The sequence below is a fragment of the Callithrix jacchus genome, chromosome X (genome assembly GCF_049354715.1).
Source record: "Callithrix jacchus isolate 240 chromosome X, calJac240_pri, whole genome shotgun sequence".
NCBI classification, from domain to species: domain Eukaryota; kingdom Metazoa; phylum Chordata; class Mammalia; order Primates; family Cebidae; genus Callithrix; species Callithrix jacchus.
The window spans coordinates 42417001-42433108 of NC_133524.1; the positions used below are offsets into that span (position 1 = coordinate 42417001).

Genomic DNA, 16108 nt, shown 5'->3' on the forward strand with positions numbered 1-16108 from the left:
AAACAAAAATTCAAAGTATTATCTGCAATAGTAGTAATAAGAACAAGGCTTTGAAGTCAGACTTTCTCCCAAAGGGCAGTAAGCTAAATTTTCGACTTTTCACATAAACTTATGTGGCTAATGCTTTTAAAATGGTATATTAAACATGGATTTCCATCTGTAACTGTGTTTTTGTATTGCAGTTAGGTAGATAAGCATGGACCTTTTTCTACAAAAGAGTATCTTATCTATTTTGAGCTTGGTTTAGTTATTTAGCTTTATATTTGGCTAAATACAGGTGTTATCCCCATTTTCCATATAGTAGAAATGAATTAAGAAAGTACAAGTTTTGCATTGTCAAAAAAGAGATGTAATTCTTCCAATATATCACCTAGATTCAGAGAATTCTTTATTATTGAAAACTGTCTCTAATTTTAGTTCTTTGTGGTTTAAGTAACATAAACAGTTTCAGTGACTAAAGGACTATTCCATAAGGAAAAAAATCTCTTGTCTGATGAGTACACGGTCCCTGAAAAGCCACTTCACCAAGAGCATCTTTACAATTGTGACACAAAGTAAACAAAAGAATCTGAAAATATTTGGTATTACCTGATATTGTAATCTTAACAGTCTCATATGATATGGATAAAAATGCATTAGATGAAGCTGGCTACATTTTATGAGGGTAGTTTAAAAACTTCTTTTGAAAGTGGGGTGGTTTGTTACTTACCATGAAATGAGGTTGTGTTAAAATACGCTTTAGTTCCTTTGCATCATTATTCTCAGGGTAACATGAAATTTCTTCCAAAACCTAAAAAATAAACAAGATATAATAGTACAAACATGACACAAGATTTAAAAATGTTAAATTCTTTTAAGTTAAAAATTATATGAGTGGATTTTTATGGCAGGCAAAATAATTATTTTGAAAAAGTTTTCATTTTATTCAAATTATATTAATACATGGAAGAATACTATTGATGGTAATATTAATAAAAATGAAGAAAATTGTTCTAATAGTCTGTCAACTATAACCTGAAAGGCTACTGAAAAATACAAAACAAAATGACAAGCCTGCAACACATATTTATTACAGATTCATGAAACTTAACAAAAGAGTATGTCTGAATATCTTTTTCCAAATTCACCATAAAAATCAATATGGACAAAAAGTTAGTAAGAAGTTTTCTTTTATATTAACAGCCCTGCCAATTCTCTTTAGAAATGTCAAAATGACACAGGCACAGACAAAAATGATTTCAAGAACGGTAGTAATTAATTAGACTACTTAATTAAGTGTACACAAGTAATTTTTCTTTAAGTAATGTAGAAAATGCAAAAATGCCTGCAGGATCAATGTTATTCACCATGTTCATCTGCCCATATAGAGAAAGCCATGCCTCTGCTAATGGCTCTTAGACTTAAATGCCAGGGAACCTAAGAGAACAATTTTTAAAAAACATTATTTTCTCTTTCCATTCAAATTTTCTTCAGTAATTAGTTACTAACATTTTTCCGCACAGGTAAAAATGGTTGCTTTCAAATAAAATTGTTCTTCAAAAGTTCTCCTTTACTGCCAGGATGGAGTTTACCTGCTTAAGTTATTTATGGGACATGAACCCACGGAAAAGCCTCTGTTCTTTTTCTGAGTAAACACCTGCTGCTATTCTAATTGCAGCTGGCTGGATTCAGAGAGGTTAGCATTACACTCAAGTAAATTCCAACCATCAAGCCAATGAAGGCTTGCTTCAGCACAGCCGGATGGCAGGAGCACACCACCATCCATCCATCCAGGAGGACTCTCACCTCAACCTGTGAAAACCATACAAAAGCTTCCTCCTGGGGCAGGAGGGGATGCTGTGAAGTCACATGGCCTGAGCCTCAGATTTTAGCATCATAATTATAATGTTCTGTGCTACTCAACTACTGCCTCTGGGAGGAACAAACAAGCAAACAACAACAACAACAACAACAACAACAACAACAGGGCTTTCTTATCCAAATACCCTGTTCATTAGAGTGTTGGTTACGCTGTTAATTCATATCGTTTCAGGATGATAAACCAATTATCCTTGGTGTATTTTATGCTGGAGTTTCTCTACCAGTGAGATGAAAGGAGGAAACCACATACTCTCTCTGGCTCCCTGCTCCTTTCCTAGTCTATTTTTAAATACAGAGGTGTGGTATTTCCACCAAAACAGGGCTAGTAGGAAACCTTCAGCAGGTTTTCACTGTCCAGTTGAGCCAAATAATCGTCCTCAGAGTCTCTCTGCTTCTATTTGTGTATTGTGAAGACAGGGTGGTAACTCATGCTTCTGTCAGTGATACCTTAATTCCCTTCTATAATCCCTTAATTCCCTTCGCCTGGGAGCGAAGTCAGAGACACCCCTCCAAGGTAGTCCTGACCAAGGGGGCAGGACGGGCAGCCTCCACTGTATCAGTCTCATTTCTCAGTGAACATACACTATCTTCCAATACAGGCTTTGTGTTTAAAATCTGGTAGGGAAGGGATTATGTCCTTCATACTCTTTCACTTAGTAATTTCACTTTAAAAGAAATAATTTTTTTAAAAAGGAAAATGTTTATTTGCATAAAGACTTATATGATCAAAAACTGAAAAAAAAACCCCTATGTATCTAACAATGGGAGAATTGCTAATATATTATATTTTAATAACAGCAAATAAAAATATTATAGTCATTGGAAGTTATATTTGTAAAGATCAAGTAGAAACATGGAAATATGCTTATATAATGTTAGGTTAAAAAAGATACATTTTGATTACAACTATAAAAAATTTATATGCAAATGAAAGTGACTGGAAAATGTTATGTAAAAATGTAAACTACTGTGTTAGAGTGATGAGATTATGGATCTATTTTTATTTTCCAAACTTTCTGCAATGTCGTGTTTCTATCATAAATAGGTTTTTAAAAGTCTGTGACAGATATAGCCACATACATTGACAATTTACAAAAATGACTTCTTTGAACTCAGTATATTTAATTGCTCCAGAAATTTAATTAACTTTCAAACATTACCACCTTAAAAAAGCAACTAAAATTTTTATAGCATGCCTATTTCCACTGAGTGTTGTAAAATAACTTTCTTTTTTTAAAAAAACACAAAAAGAGAAGTAAAACTGATGGTAATGTATTCAAGTTTACATCACAGAACCAGAACTAGAAATCTAGGCAATATTGCTGCAAAGATTTTTTTTTCTTTTCTGTATGTTCAGTAATAAACTTAGAAATACTAAATCTGAATATAATGAGTCAAATTGTGACTGTGCACGGAAACTGCCTCTTAATGTTCAACAGAAATGTCTTCAATAAAGGTAGTCAATATGATGACGCCAAATACTTTTATAAAATGTATCACTTACCTCTTTGGCTCTCTGTACTGCATCGCTTGGTGGATTCCTGATTTGTGGTGAAGACTTTGTGTTAATTTTGTCATACAGCTAAAAAGCAAAGAAGAAAATCCAGTCAACACTCACAATTCTTTGTTAAAATTCAGAGCTTCATATTTACTTCACTAAACAATATTTTTCCTTTTAAAAAGGCAGGCTGATGATTTCAGTGGGATCCTCTCGCTAATAACCTCTTAATTGTTCCGTGAAACTTGTCAGAATATGAGTCTTATGCATATCTTTTCAAAAAATCACCTTGAAATAGATGGACCAAAATTCTGTCAATGTGGCAATTTCCTTATCATTTTAAATTCATCAATATTTCCTCAATCACAGTGTTTGTTTCCTCTGACAGAAGCAACTTTCAAAGCATGAATGCACAGTAAAATGAAAGAATGCTTTCTGGCCAAGGCACATCTACACGGAGTAAAAATGAAAGAATGCTTTCCGGCCAAGGCATGTCGGGAAGAATTTTCACAGAAACCTAAATCTTGGGAAAGGACAAACTCAATTCCTTCTAGGAAGGAATGTTCTCACAAAGGTTTATGGTTGTTTTACCAGGGCTGTTCATTAACAGAATCAGTACTGGTATCCTTCAGCAGGAAGTAAAGGACATAAACTTTTTTTCTTTTGACTCTGCAAATTCAGAGTGAAGAAGACGCTGAAAAGAACGTAAATACATGCTGGGCACAGTGGCTAACGCCAGTAATCCCAGCACTTTGAGAGGCTGAGCTGGGCAGTTCATCTGAGGTCAGGAGTTTGAGACTAGCATGACCAACATGGCAAAACTCTGTCTCTACTAAAAATACCAAAAAAATCAGCCAGGCGTGGTGGTGGGTGCCTGTAAACACAACTACTTAGGAGGCTGAGGCAGGAGAATTGCTTGCACTCGGGAGGCAGAGGTTGCAGTGAGCCGAGATGATGCCATTGTCCTCCACCCTGGGAGACAGAGCAAGACTCCGTCTCAAAAAAAAAAAAAGAAAGTAAATATATTTCTAAAATTTCACAAACCTAAATGATCCAAAGTTTAACTTTCTGAAGAACATACATTTAATTCTTTAGAGAAAAGTATCTGTAGTTTAGAAATACAATTAAAATATTAACTTCTACCTCAAATAAAATGTTTCATAGTCAACTGTCTGCTTTGAAAAGTGAAAAGTTAAAGATGACCTTGGCTGGTATGAACACTTCTATTTCCTAACTTCTCTAAAATAGGTGGGGATTTTTGTTATCGGTTTTGTTTTTTTTTCCCTTCACCTATTTTGTAAACCAATGCTAGTTAAGAGGTCAAATATTGACTATAAATATTCTTCAGATTACAGCCAAATTAGTTTCTACTGATGCAAGATAAATCTTTATGACTTGTAACTATTTGGGCCACATCATACACAAAAATGCCTAAGGAAAGCAATGTGAAGATAGAGCAGGGACAATTTTTAAAATGATGTATTAATTAAGAAAGCACTACTAAATGAGAGATTAAGTAGAGTATAATTAGACGGGTAAAATGCTGCTCCATTTAAAACATTATATTAACATTTTAGGGAACTGGTGATTTGTGGCTGGTCCACAAAAGTTTGCCCAAATCCCTGTAGCATATACGTGGGCAGTCTCCATCTTCTGAATGCTTTCCATCTCTAAAGAAATGTCAGTGTTGTAATTGGGATTGTATTTTCCTACAAAAAAAATGTTATAAATAGGGATTAGGGTTCCAGACTAGCCTACAGAAATGAATTGCACTGCACGTATGCAACTAAAAATAGTAAAACAACAAAAACCAACCCCTAACCCAAACAAAATGCAAAACAAAAAAACCCCCTAAGAAACCATAAGTTAAAACACACACACACACACACACACACACACACACTCTATGTCACACTTGCAAGATGAATAAGTTCTAGTGATCTGCTGTAAAACATTGTGTCTATCACTAACAATACTGTACTGGGTAGCGCTCATGTTAAGTGTTCTTATCACAATTAAAAAAATACATAATACTTTAAAAAGACATTTAGTCATCACCTGATGTGTCATAATATTAATTATCAAGTAAAGTTTAAATGATCTAAGTGAATACATTAAAATTAAAAAAATCTCAAACCCGGCTGGGTGTAGTGGCTCACAGTGCTGTAATTATAAAGTGGGATTACAAAGTGCTGTAATCCCAGCACTTTGGGAGGTTGAGGCAGGCAGATTGCTTGAGCCCAGGAGTTGGAGAACAGCCTGGGCCGCATGGCGAAACCCTGTCTCTACAAGAGAAATACAAAAATTAGCCAGTCATGGTGGCATACACCTGTATTCCCAGCTACTCAGAAGGCTGAGGTGGGAGGATTATTTGAAGTCAGGTTAAGGCTATAGTGAGCTATAATTGCATCACTGCACTCTAGCCTGGGTGGCAGAGCAAGACCCTGTCTTGAAAAAAATTAAAATTAGAATTAAAAAGAAATCTCAAACCAGTTTGAGGAAAAAAAGCAAATTTAATTTGAGGCTTTACAAGTTGATAGTACCATTACTTTATATGTCTGATTCCATGACAAACTGTAAGTTTTGCCTTTTTCTTGATCAAGGACTATTACTTTCAACATTTTCAACTATGATTACAATTAGTTTCTGTTTAAACATTTAATAAATGCACATCAATTTTTCTCACAAAGAAACAAAAATCCTACAACTCCCCAAATTGGAGGCAATTTTTGGCCTGGTCTTACTATGTCAAATATAGTTCCTTAGGTCTTATATCTGTAATTTCTTAAGAGTTTGTGGTAGAATCAGATTTAGTACTCATTAAACATAGATTCCTGGACCCCCCTCCATACCTACTACATGAGAATTTAACGAGGAGGTCCAGAAATCTGTGCTTTTATAAACTCCTTAGATATCTGTAAATCTTATGTCCAGTGCCAAAACTTTTGAGAGTACTAATAGTAGTACTACTAATGGCAACAACAGTTACTACTTTTCTTGAGCATTTACTAGATGATAGTTACGAGCCTAAGCTCCTAACATATATTCATTCATTTAACTTCAAACAATCCTATGCAGTTGGTTACCCCTACTATTCTCACTATAACATGAGAAAAAATAAGGCACAGAGTGGTGAAGAGAGCACTGCTGTTCTATCCGTACAACTTCATAGGTGGCACAGAAGTGCCTGGAATCTCTTTTAAGGCCCTGCTCCAAGGAAGATGCTCAGGCCAAATTTTCTTCCATGCCTTTGGTCTGGTCTGATCCAGTTCAATCACCTAAATTAAATTCCATTCACCTAAAGTTCAGTGGAAGTAGTGGCAGGATGAGGGGGAGGTGGGATGTTTAATATGAGACAGAGACAATGGGAAGGGATTAAAAGATAGGGCTTTTGCCTGAGGTGGGGGCACTGGGCTCTGCTTCTTTTAAAAACTGTAGCTCTCAAGTCCTAGGAACTGCACCTCTCAAGGCAGCCACAGGATAGAGAGGATGGTGTCCATGTGGCAAAGAATACACTGTAAATCTCAGCTGCTGGCTCATCAACCAAAAGGGCAATTGAGAACTGAAGCAGGAGGGAGTGAGGAATGGGTTCATTTTGTCATTGTCAGAGAGAAGTGATCCTTTGTTGGTTCATCCACATACCCACCCACGCAATGTTTATTGAAGTCTTACTATGTACTAAAATGTGGGGTTCTATGTACTAGGGTTACAGAGATGAAAAAGATAAGAGTTCCTGTCTTCAAAGAGCTCACAAATAAAAAAAAATCTGTATAACCAAAGGCTCAGAAATGTATGAAGGCTTCATCTCTTTGGAGACCCGAGAGTAAGTAGTTTGGTTTCCAGCAATATCAACTGGCAATGATCTCAGTGAGCAACCAGAAGTTGGAGACTATCTTGATGCATCTGCATAATATGTCAACCTTCATTTCCCCCCACCAACTTCTGCATTTTTGTCTTAGAGACTCAAAATATTTTCGTGATATCCATAGCAAATACAAAGCGTTTGAGAAATATGGCAAAGCAGGTAAATAAAAAGTCATCAATGGAGAAAAGTTTGAATGTGATGTAACATTAAAGTGTTTAAAAACAGTAGTTAGAAACATAGTGCTTTTGGATTTCTCATTTTCATGGGCGATCTGCATATTATATGCTGCCTGTAAGGATATGAAGGACTCAAATTTCAAATCTAGGTAGAGTTTTGCCAAGATCTGGGGCAAGTGAGAGGTGGCTGGGTTTTGAGAACAAAGGAAGACTGCAGCTTGTCTTTCTTTTCTTCCCCATTCCTCCCCGCCCGAGATGGAGTCTTGCTGTCACCCAGGCTGGAGTACAATGGCACGATTGCAGCTCACCACAACCTCCGCCTCCTGGGTCCAAGCAATTCTTCTGCCTAGCCTCCTGAGTAGCTGGGATTACAGGTGGTCGTCACCATACCTGGCTCATTTTTTTGTATTTTTAGTAGAGATGGGGTTTCATCATACTGGCTGGTCTTGAACTCCTGACCTCATGATCCACCCACCTTGGCCTCCCAAAGTGCTGGGATTACAGGCATGTGTCACCGCGCCGGGCCTGCAGCTTATCTTTCTTACCCTTTGTCCACCCCATTCCGTCATATATAAGGAATATATAAAATAATGTCACCTGGGACCTTACCAGTAGTCTTGGACTTTCAGTTAAAGCTCAAAGCTAAGGCCAAGAAGAAGTAAGTGGCACTGAGCCTGCTATGAATCTGCTAGACCACTTCTCTAGGGCCTGCTGAAAGGCAGTCAAAATGGCCCTTCCATATTCACCCCAGGACCCCTCATTCTGCCTATAGAGGCGGAAGTCTGGGATTTGTAGGAGTAATAGGACTAAGGAGAGCAAGCATTTGATTATTCCCTTCTCCATCTTCTTGGGGAAGAAAGGAGAGGGGATTGTGTTCTCCCTCATACAAAGTGAAGGATGGTAGATGCCCCAAAAGAACAATACATTAGACTCTGGGGATGCCAGCCAGAAGAGCTCACTATCTGATTCTCTGGAGGAATGCTTGCTGAGTTGCAACTTATAGGTCCACCTTGATACACTAGGAAGGATCTCTGTATGAGAGAGAGTCCTTGGGGCAGCTTAACATGTGGCATGTGGGGTCCTAAGCAAAAAGAGACTGGTGCCTGCCTTTTTCATGGCTAGAGGCCACCTGGGGCAGCCTGTGCTTGTAGTATATGTTGGGTTAAGCATGTATGTGTTTCCCATGAGTCAAGGAGACACTGCAGAAGGTAGCCTGGCTGGAGCCATCTGGATGCAGCCCTGCCCAGGAGGGCAAGAGGACTCAGAAGTAAAGAGTTGTGTGGTAACCCCTGGGAGCAGGGGACGAGAACATGCTTCTGAGACCAGCTGCTGAGTACACTGACGATGCAGAAACCACATGTCTACAACTGAGGACAGAGCCAACACCGGGGTGTCTGCCACATGAAGGGCATCAACAGCCAAGAGGGAACTGGCTGTCTGAGGTATATTATTATAGAACATGCTGTTTAAGTGGTTCTTTCTTCTTTCCCACCACCAGACTCTGGAGTTCTCTGATGTTAGGTAACAGCCCCTAGAAAGAGGCTGAGTACACAGTAGTGTTTAAGAAATGCTTCCTCTAAAAAAATAAGGAGTATTATATTTGGACTAGTACACAGAAATTGTAAATTGATTTTTTGAAAATTCAGAGTAACATAAATACATCAGGAATATTTATTTCAGCTTGTTTCTTTAGGAACCAGATATTATTTCTTTTCGATTCCACATGTGCAATTAAAAACTTGCCCTCAAAATCAAGAAATATGTTTGGACTATATTTAATTCTTTCTTTTGTATCTTTAAAGTTTGACTTACTTTAAAAAATTTTCAAAGTAAAAGAGACCTTAGGGCTGGGTGTAGTGGCTCATGCCTATAATCCTAGGACTTGGGGAGGCCATACGAGGTAGGAGGATCACTTAAGCTCAGGAATTCAAGGTCAAACTGGGCAAGATAGTGAGACTCTGTCTCTACAAAAAATAAAAAAAATTGCTGGGTGTGGTGGTGAACACCTATATTCCCAGCTACTCAAGAGGGAGGATTCCCTGAGCCCAGGAAGAGTGAGCTGTGTTTGTGCCACTGCACTCCAGCCTGGGTGACAGAATGAGACTCTGGGGGTGGGGGAAGAGGAAATCTTAGATGTCAACATGATTCAACTCCTCCATTTTGAAAAGTCGAAAGCTGAGGTCCAGTCAGGTGAAGTGTCATGGTCAGTGTCATACAGCCAGAGAAGCAGGGACCTGACCCTGCCCTGCTGATATGCTGTCCTTTCTCTCACCCAGATATCCTTGGCTTGTTACTAGAATTCAGTAATACACAATGCCTTATGCCAGGGAGATATCTTTGGCAAATATGTGGGAAAAAAGCTGTATAAAATTGGTTTATAGGCTGCAGGGAAAAAATACACTAAATATGATTTGAAAGCTATTAGCTAATCAATTACAAGCCTTTCATGTTAAAGAATGTCAGGATCCTCACCTGAGGTCAGGAGTTTGAGACCAACCTGGCCAACATGATGAAACCCCAGCTCAACTAAAAATTACAAAAATTGGCCGGGTATGGTGGTACACACTTGTAGTCCCAGCTACTAGGGAAGCTGAGGCAGGAGGATCGCTTGAACCCAAGAGGCGGAGATTGCAGAGAGCTGAGATCACGCCACTGCACTCCAGCCTGGGCAACAGAGTAAGACTGTCTCAAGCAAAAAAAAAAAAAAAGAATGTCAGGATCCTAATCCTATCCTGGCAAGACAGGAAATATTTTAGACTTTGCAGGCCATATTGTCTCTGTCACAGCCACTCAACCCTGTTGTGTTGTGTGAGGGTGGCTGTTAATAATCCATAAATGAATGAGCATGGCTGTGTTCCAATGAAATTTTATTTACAAAAACAGGTGGCCAGCTAGATTTGACCTGAGGTCATAGTTTGTGAATCCCTGCTCTAGAAGCTTAAATTCAAGGTGTATTGGAATGACAATATGTATTTCCTTTTGCTATTTGCTTTCCTGAAATTTGAAGATATCAAGCATATTTATAAAGCTGAGGTGTGAAGGGAGTAAGAGAGAAGGAAGAATGTTAATAAATAATTCCTAGAGGGAAAACAAGAATGAATCTGTTACGGTTTACTCTCTTTTTCTAATGACGTTACCATTACCCAAATTCAGCACTTTTTATTTGAAAACACACCCACCCACACCCATCCACACTCACACCCACACACCCACCCACCCACACACACCCACCCACACACACACCACCACCACCACCAAGGCGAAACAAGGAAATGTGAACAGCTGCGAGGGGAATAGACTGTCTCACACTGTCTCACTCACAGACAGGCCTGCTCTCTGACAATCTCTGGCACTGAGTCAGATATGACCACACATAGCTACACCAACACACTTCATTCATCTTTTTGTCATAGGAAGTGTTGCTACAGTTCCGTAAAGAGACCACATTCTACATGTGACATGGGTTGTTTCAAATGAAGAAGAATAAACTTGAAAGAGATTGAGACAAGATTATAACTTTTGCAACTATACTGTAGGCATAGGCATGTAGGGTTGCAAAGAACATTAATGTTCATTAGCAACCATCATCTTATCACTTAATTTATAGACACTGAAGAAGTTTACTGCTAGAAAAGAATTAAAGTTTGCAAGAGTCAAATATTTAGCTGCAAAATATTTGATGAATATGTCTGTGATGATCCTAATAAAACAGATAATAACAGTGTGCATGGAATTATACTGTGTAGTAATAATGACACTGAAATGACTTGTTCTGGAAACACAGACTATCTTATTAAGAACTTTCTTCACAGGTTCTGTGAATTATCTGGGTAAACAGGAACGAAGTTCCAATGTCACATCTTTTCCGTGAACTGAGCAGATCAGCCATCAATATGTAGCAGGTATTTTCTCACATATATTTGAAATCCAGCAAAATATTAGGGAAAGCTGATTTAATACTGAAACACAGGGAACTGATATTCAATTATTGTACTGGAACTGATTTTCTTAAGTTGGAGATCACAGAAAACCTTTAAGATCTAAAAAGCTATTTTTCTTGCTCAAGTTTACACATAAATTTGTTGAGGCCAGGTGCAGTGGCTTGTGCCTGTCATCCTAGCACCTTGGGAGGCCAAGGTGGGCAGATTACTTAAGGCTAGGAGTTTGAGACCAGCCTGGACAACATGGCAAAACATCATCTCACAAAAAAATACAAAAATTAGCCCGGTGTGGTGGTGCATGCCTGTAGTTCCAGCTACTTGGGAAGCTGAGGTGGGAGGATTGCCTGAGTCTGAAGGTCGAAGCTGCGATGACCTATGATTGCACCACCGCGCTCCAGCCTGCGTGACAGAGTGAAACCCTGTCTCAAAAAAAAAAATTCTTTCAGAGATCCTTGGCATCATTAAACATGATGCAGTTCAAGCTTGGAGAAGAGCAGTATATTTAGCAGTGGGCTAAAGATTGCCTGATGGGAAACCTACGTGTGAAAGAAACATACTGTAAAATTTAAAATGGCATTTTCAAAAACTTAAGGAGCTACAATTAAACTAGGAAAAACTTTTTTTTTTTTTGAGATGGAGTCTCACTCTGTTGCCCACAATGGAGTGCAGTGGTGCGATCTCAGCTCACTGCAACCTCCACCTTCCAGGTTCAAGCGATTCTCCTGCCTTAGCTTCCCGAGTAGCTGGGATTATAGGTGCACGCCACCATGCCTCCTAATTTTTATATAGTTTTTTTAGTAGAGACAGGTTTTACCATGTTGGACAGGCTGGTCTTAAACTCCCGACCTCAGGTGATCCACCTGCCTCAGCCTACCAAAGTGCTGGGATTAGAGACCTGAGCCACGTGCCTGGCTGGACAAACTTCTATATAACCTATCCTTCTTACAAATGTAAACACAGTTCTGTGTCATTGGGATATTATGAGTTACAAAAAGAAATCAAAATCACTCAGGCCATTTTTCTTTTTTGAGGTAAAAAGAGTGCCTATCCTACCAGCACCAAAAATTGTGTTTCTCGAAATTTTATATTACATAAAATTTCTAAAACTCAATTTAACTATTTAAAATAGTTGAAAGCACTCAAAATAATAGTCATACAGATAACTATCTGCATGGAGACAAAATTCATTTGAAGGGTATACTTTCATTTTCTTTTACATTATCATTACAATTTGTACTATGTGTTAGCTTTCCTTTCAAAAGTTCAAAAAACATGTAAATAGCCAAATTGTATAAATCTTTAACTAAATTTGTTTCTAATCTTAAAAAGTGTGTCAAATTCCTAAATCTAGTGACTGAAATCAAGCAGCCGGAGTTCCACCCTGGAATTTAGATTTTCCCTGGACTAAGGTTCAGGGCTACTCCCAATACTATGGCCCAGTTTGTACTACATAACTCAAGTTGAAGATGGACATGTAATGGACAACTGCTCACTGTATTTAGTGGCCAATAAGAATGTTCCTGGATGCTCTTGAGTTAGGTGTTCCAGGAAAGCATTAGCTTAATAGCTTAGCAGCGAAATGCTAGCTGAAATCAAGTTTTAGTAAAATCATGACGGGGAATATATCCTTACTTGAAGGTGCAAGAAGGAGTGTAGCTGGCCTAGTAATATGCTGCTCTAAATCCATTATTAAAGTTTTCTTCTGTCAGCAAAAAAGGCAAGTGAAAAATCAGTATATCTGGGCCAATACAAGATATCCTGAAAAAGTTGCAAAAATCCTTTGGATCCTGACAGCAAAAGAACCTCTAAGGGGGCCCTTGTTTCGTTTAGGTTTTATTTGTCTGTATACAGGGCTGCTTTTGTTCTAATCTTATTAGAACATTGCACTTATAGGGATTTATTTTTGAATTCAAGAAATTAAGACTTGCTTGACCTCCTAGTTCAATCCAAGAAGACTGTCCTTTTGGAGGCCTAACAACATAGGCCAGTGTGGCAGATTTCTGGTCAGTTGGTAGCTATTTCTGAGAAACTCAAACACTGGCCTCAGATGACCTAACTTGACTGTTTTCTATGCCTTTTTCAAGTAAGCAAATAACTCTAAAATTAAGCCCTGTAAAAAACAAATCATAATGCCTATCCTTGAGCAAAAGAAAGCATGAGGGAAAAAAACCAGATGATATGATATAGGCAGATTTTATTTTGTTTTAATAAAATCTTCCGAAATATGGTATTTTTAATATCAGATATAAGAGCATGCCCAACTTTGAAAAATTTTCACTATGATATTAATTTTCTTTCTATTTTTTTTAAAGTGTTAAACTCAAATTTCCTAGCTTGGCTCTTCTTAAGGAACTACCAGAGTTAAATGATATTTACACTAAATGAATATCCCATTATTAATGTACTGCTTTAAAAGACAACATTTAATGTTACATTAAGTGTGTCAGATGATATTTTATTTAATTATTTTTGGCTTTTGCTAGCATTTTTATTTTGCATAGGTAAACACCAAGCATTTGTTCTTGGTGTAGCTAGAGCAAAAATGAATTTCTGTCATGAAAAATTTAAAGAGAAGAACACAAAGGCAGTCTGGCAGAAGAGTTTTATGAGATAATGTTTAAAGGGCCACAAAAAGAAGAAAACAGCTATGTTCTTGGATTATGAATGCTGCAAGCCACTCCATCGAACATTCTTTAACTGAGCATATCACATTCTTTCTAGGGGGAAACCCCTCCTTTCCTTGAGACTAGCATAAAGAAGAAGCAGTACTTGTTGTACTTTGAAGGCTTTTTGCAAATTCCTTTGCCTTTTGGTAAAGTTGATCATGGTGTCATAAAAAGAGAATGGCACTCAGTGGGTAACACTGGTACTGGTGACAAGCTGATACATTATTCTTGGTATTCTAGAGTAAATTCCAAACTGTGTTTTAAGAAGTAATTTATCTGAACAAATAAGGAAACTGGAGGGACTTCCATAGTCAGTAATACTTTCAGCGAAAATCACACATTCCTTTGCAAAGATGTATAACTTAGGATCTAATTTGTAACCTAGAAAGAGTAATTGTGTGGAGACAGAACAAGGCAGAATTCCCTACTATTAGACAGTCTTATTCTGAGAATTTGGTTTCTCCTAGTACATAATTATCAATGACAAAACATCAATATTGGACAAACAAAATGTGGTATACACATACGATAGAATATTATTCAGCCTTAAAAAGGAAGAAGATTTTGACACATGCTACAACATGGATAAACCCTCAAGACATCATGCTAAGTGATGCTAAATAAGCCAGACACAAAAGGACAAATACAGGATGATTTCACTTATATGCATGGTACCTAGAGTAGTCAAATTCATAGAGACAGAAAGTAGAAGGGTGGTTGCCAGGTGCTAAGGAGAGGGGTGAATGGTCATTAGTATTTAATGGGTACAGACATTTAGTTGGGAAAGATGAAAGAGTTCTGGAGATGAATAGTGATGATGGCTGTATAACAATGCCATTGAACTGTACAGTTAAACATGATACAAATGGCGAATTTCATGTTATATATATTTTATCACAATAAAAAAAAGACCAAAATATTGATGTGTTAAAAAAGGGTCAGAAAGCTGTGAATTTTTGGAAATTTGGAAATGGCAAATATGTACTGGATGTAGAAGGAATGAACTAAAATAAGTTGCTCTGAGGTGTCTTCCTAATTGAAAATACATAAAATTATGTAATTCATAACATTTTCAAACAAAAAACACAATTTGGACTTCTTCCATAAGGCCCAACTACATGCTGGTTAATAAAACAGTTCTTGGGAGAAAAAAAACATATTTAGTATTTTTGAATCAGTGGTAAATTCTTAGCCACAAAGCTAAATTTTAATTTAGTGTAGTGGCCCTGTGAAATCTAGTGGGATGACAGTAAATTTATACACTTGTACAACCACCATCTCAATCCAGTTTTAGAACATTTCCTTAATCCCCTCAAATTTCCTTGTGTTACCTCTAAGAACTCTCTGCCTAACCCAAGGTAATGAAGATTTACTCCTATATTCTTTCAAAAGTTTTATAGTTTTAGGCTCCTAAAGTGAATCTATGATCTATTTTGAGGCAATTCTCTTTTGTGTACGGTATGAGAGAAGGGTCTATTCCTTTCTTTGCATATATATAGATCTCCAACTGCTCCAGGACCATGTTTTTTTTAAAAAGACTATCCCCTTTTCCACGTAATCGCATTGGTAATCTTGTTGAAAATAAATTGACCATAAATGTGAGCGTTTATTTCTGGACTCTTTTCTGTTCCAGTGATCTGTATGTCTATCCTTATACCCACACCATACTATTTTGATTATTGTAACCTTACAGTAAGTTTTGAAATCAGTCATCTAATTTTTTTCTCTTTCAAAATTGTTTTGGCATTTCCATATAAATTTTAGGATCGCCTTGTTGTCTTCTACAAAGAAATCCTACTGGGATGTTGATAGGGACTGCATTGAATCTATAGATCAATGTGGAGAAAAGTGACATCTTAACAATATTGAGTTCTCCAATCCATCAGTATATCTCTCTTTATCTATTTAGTTCTTTCTTTCAGCAGCATTTTGTAGTTTTCAGTATACAAATCCTATACTTTTTTTGTTTGATTTATTCCTATTTTATTCTTTTTATAATATTATGTGTATTTCTTTAATTTTACTTTTAGGTTATTTCTTGCTCATATATAGAAATATAGATAATGTATGTATATTGATCTTGTATCTTGTGACCTTGCTAA

General features: G+C 37.3%; 1 protein-coding gene across 37 annotated transcripts in view; it reads right to left on the reverse strand.

Annotated features, from left to right (window-relative positions):
* CASK (calcium/calmodulin dependent serine protein kinase) overlaps positions 1 to 16108 on the reverse strand; it is a 437686-nt gene that overhangs the window by 66586 nt on the left and 354992 nt on the right. For all 37 annotated transcript variants that reach the window (XM_078364095.1, XM_078364094.1, XM_002762805.6 and 34 more), the window contains 2 exons: positions 3365 to 3442; positions 710 to 790 (listed from right to left, as the gene is read on the reverse strand). In XM_078364095.1, the coding sequence (XP_078220221.1) occupies positions 710 to 790; positions 3365 to 3442 (159 nt within the window). The remainder of the gene's footprint in view (positions 1 to 709; positions 791 to 3364; positions 3443 to 16108) is intronic.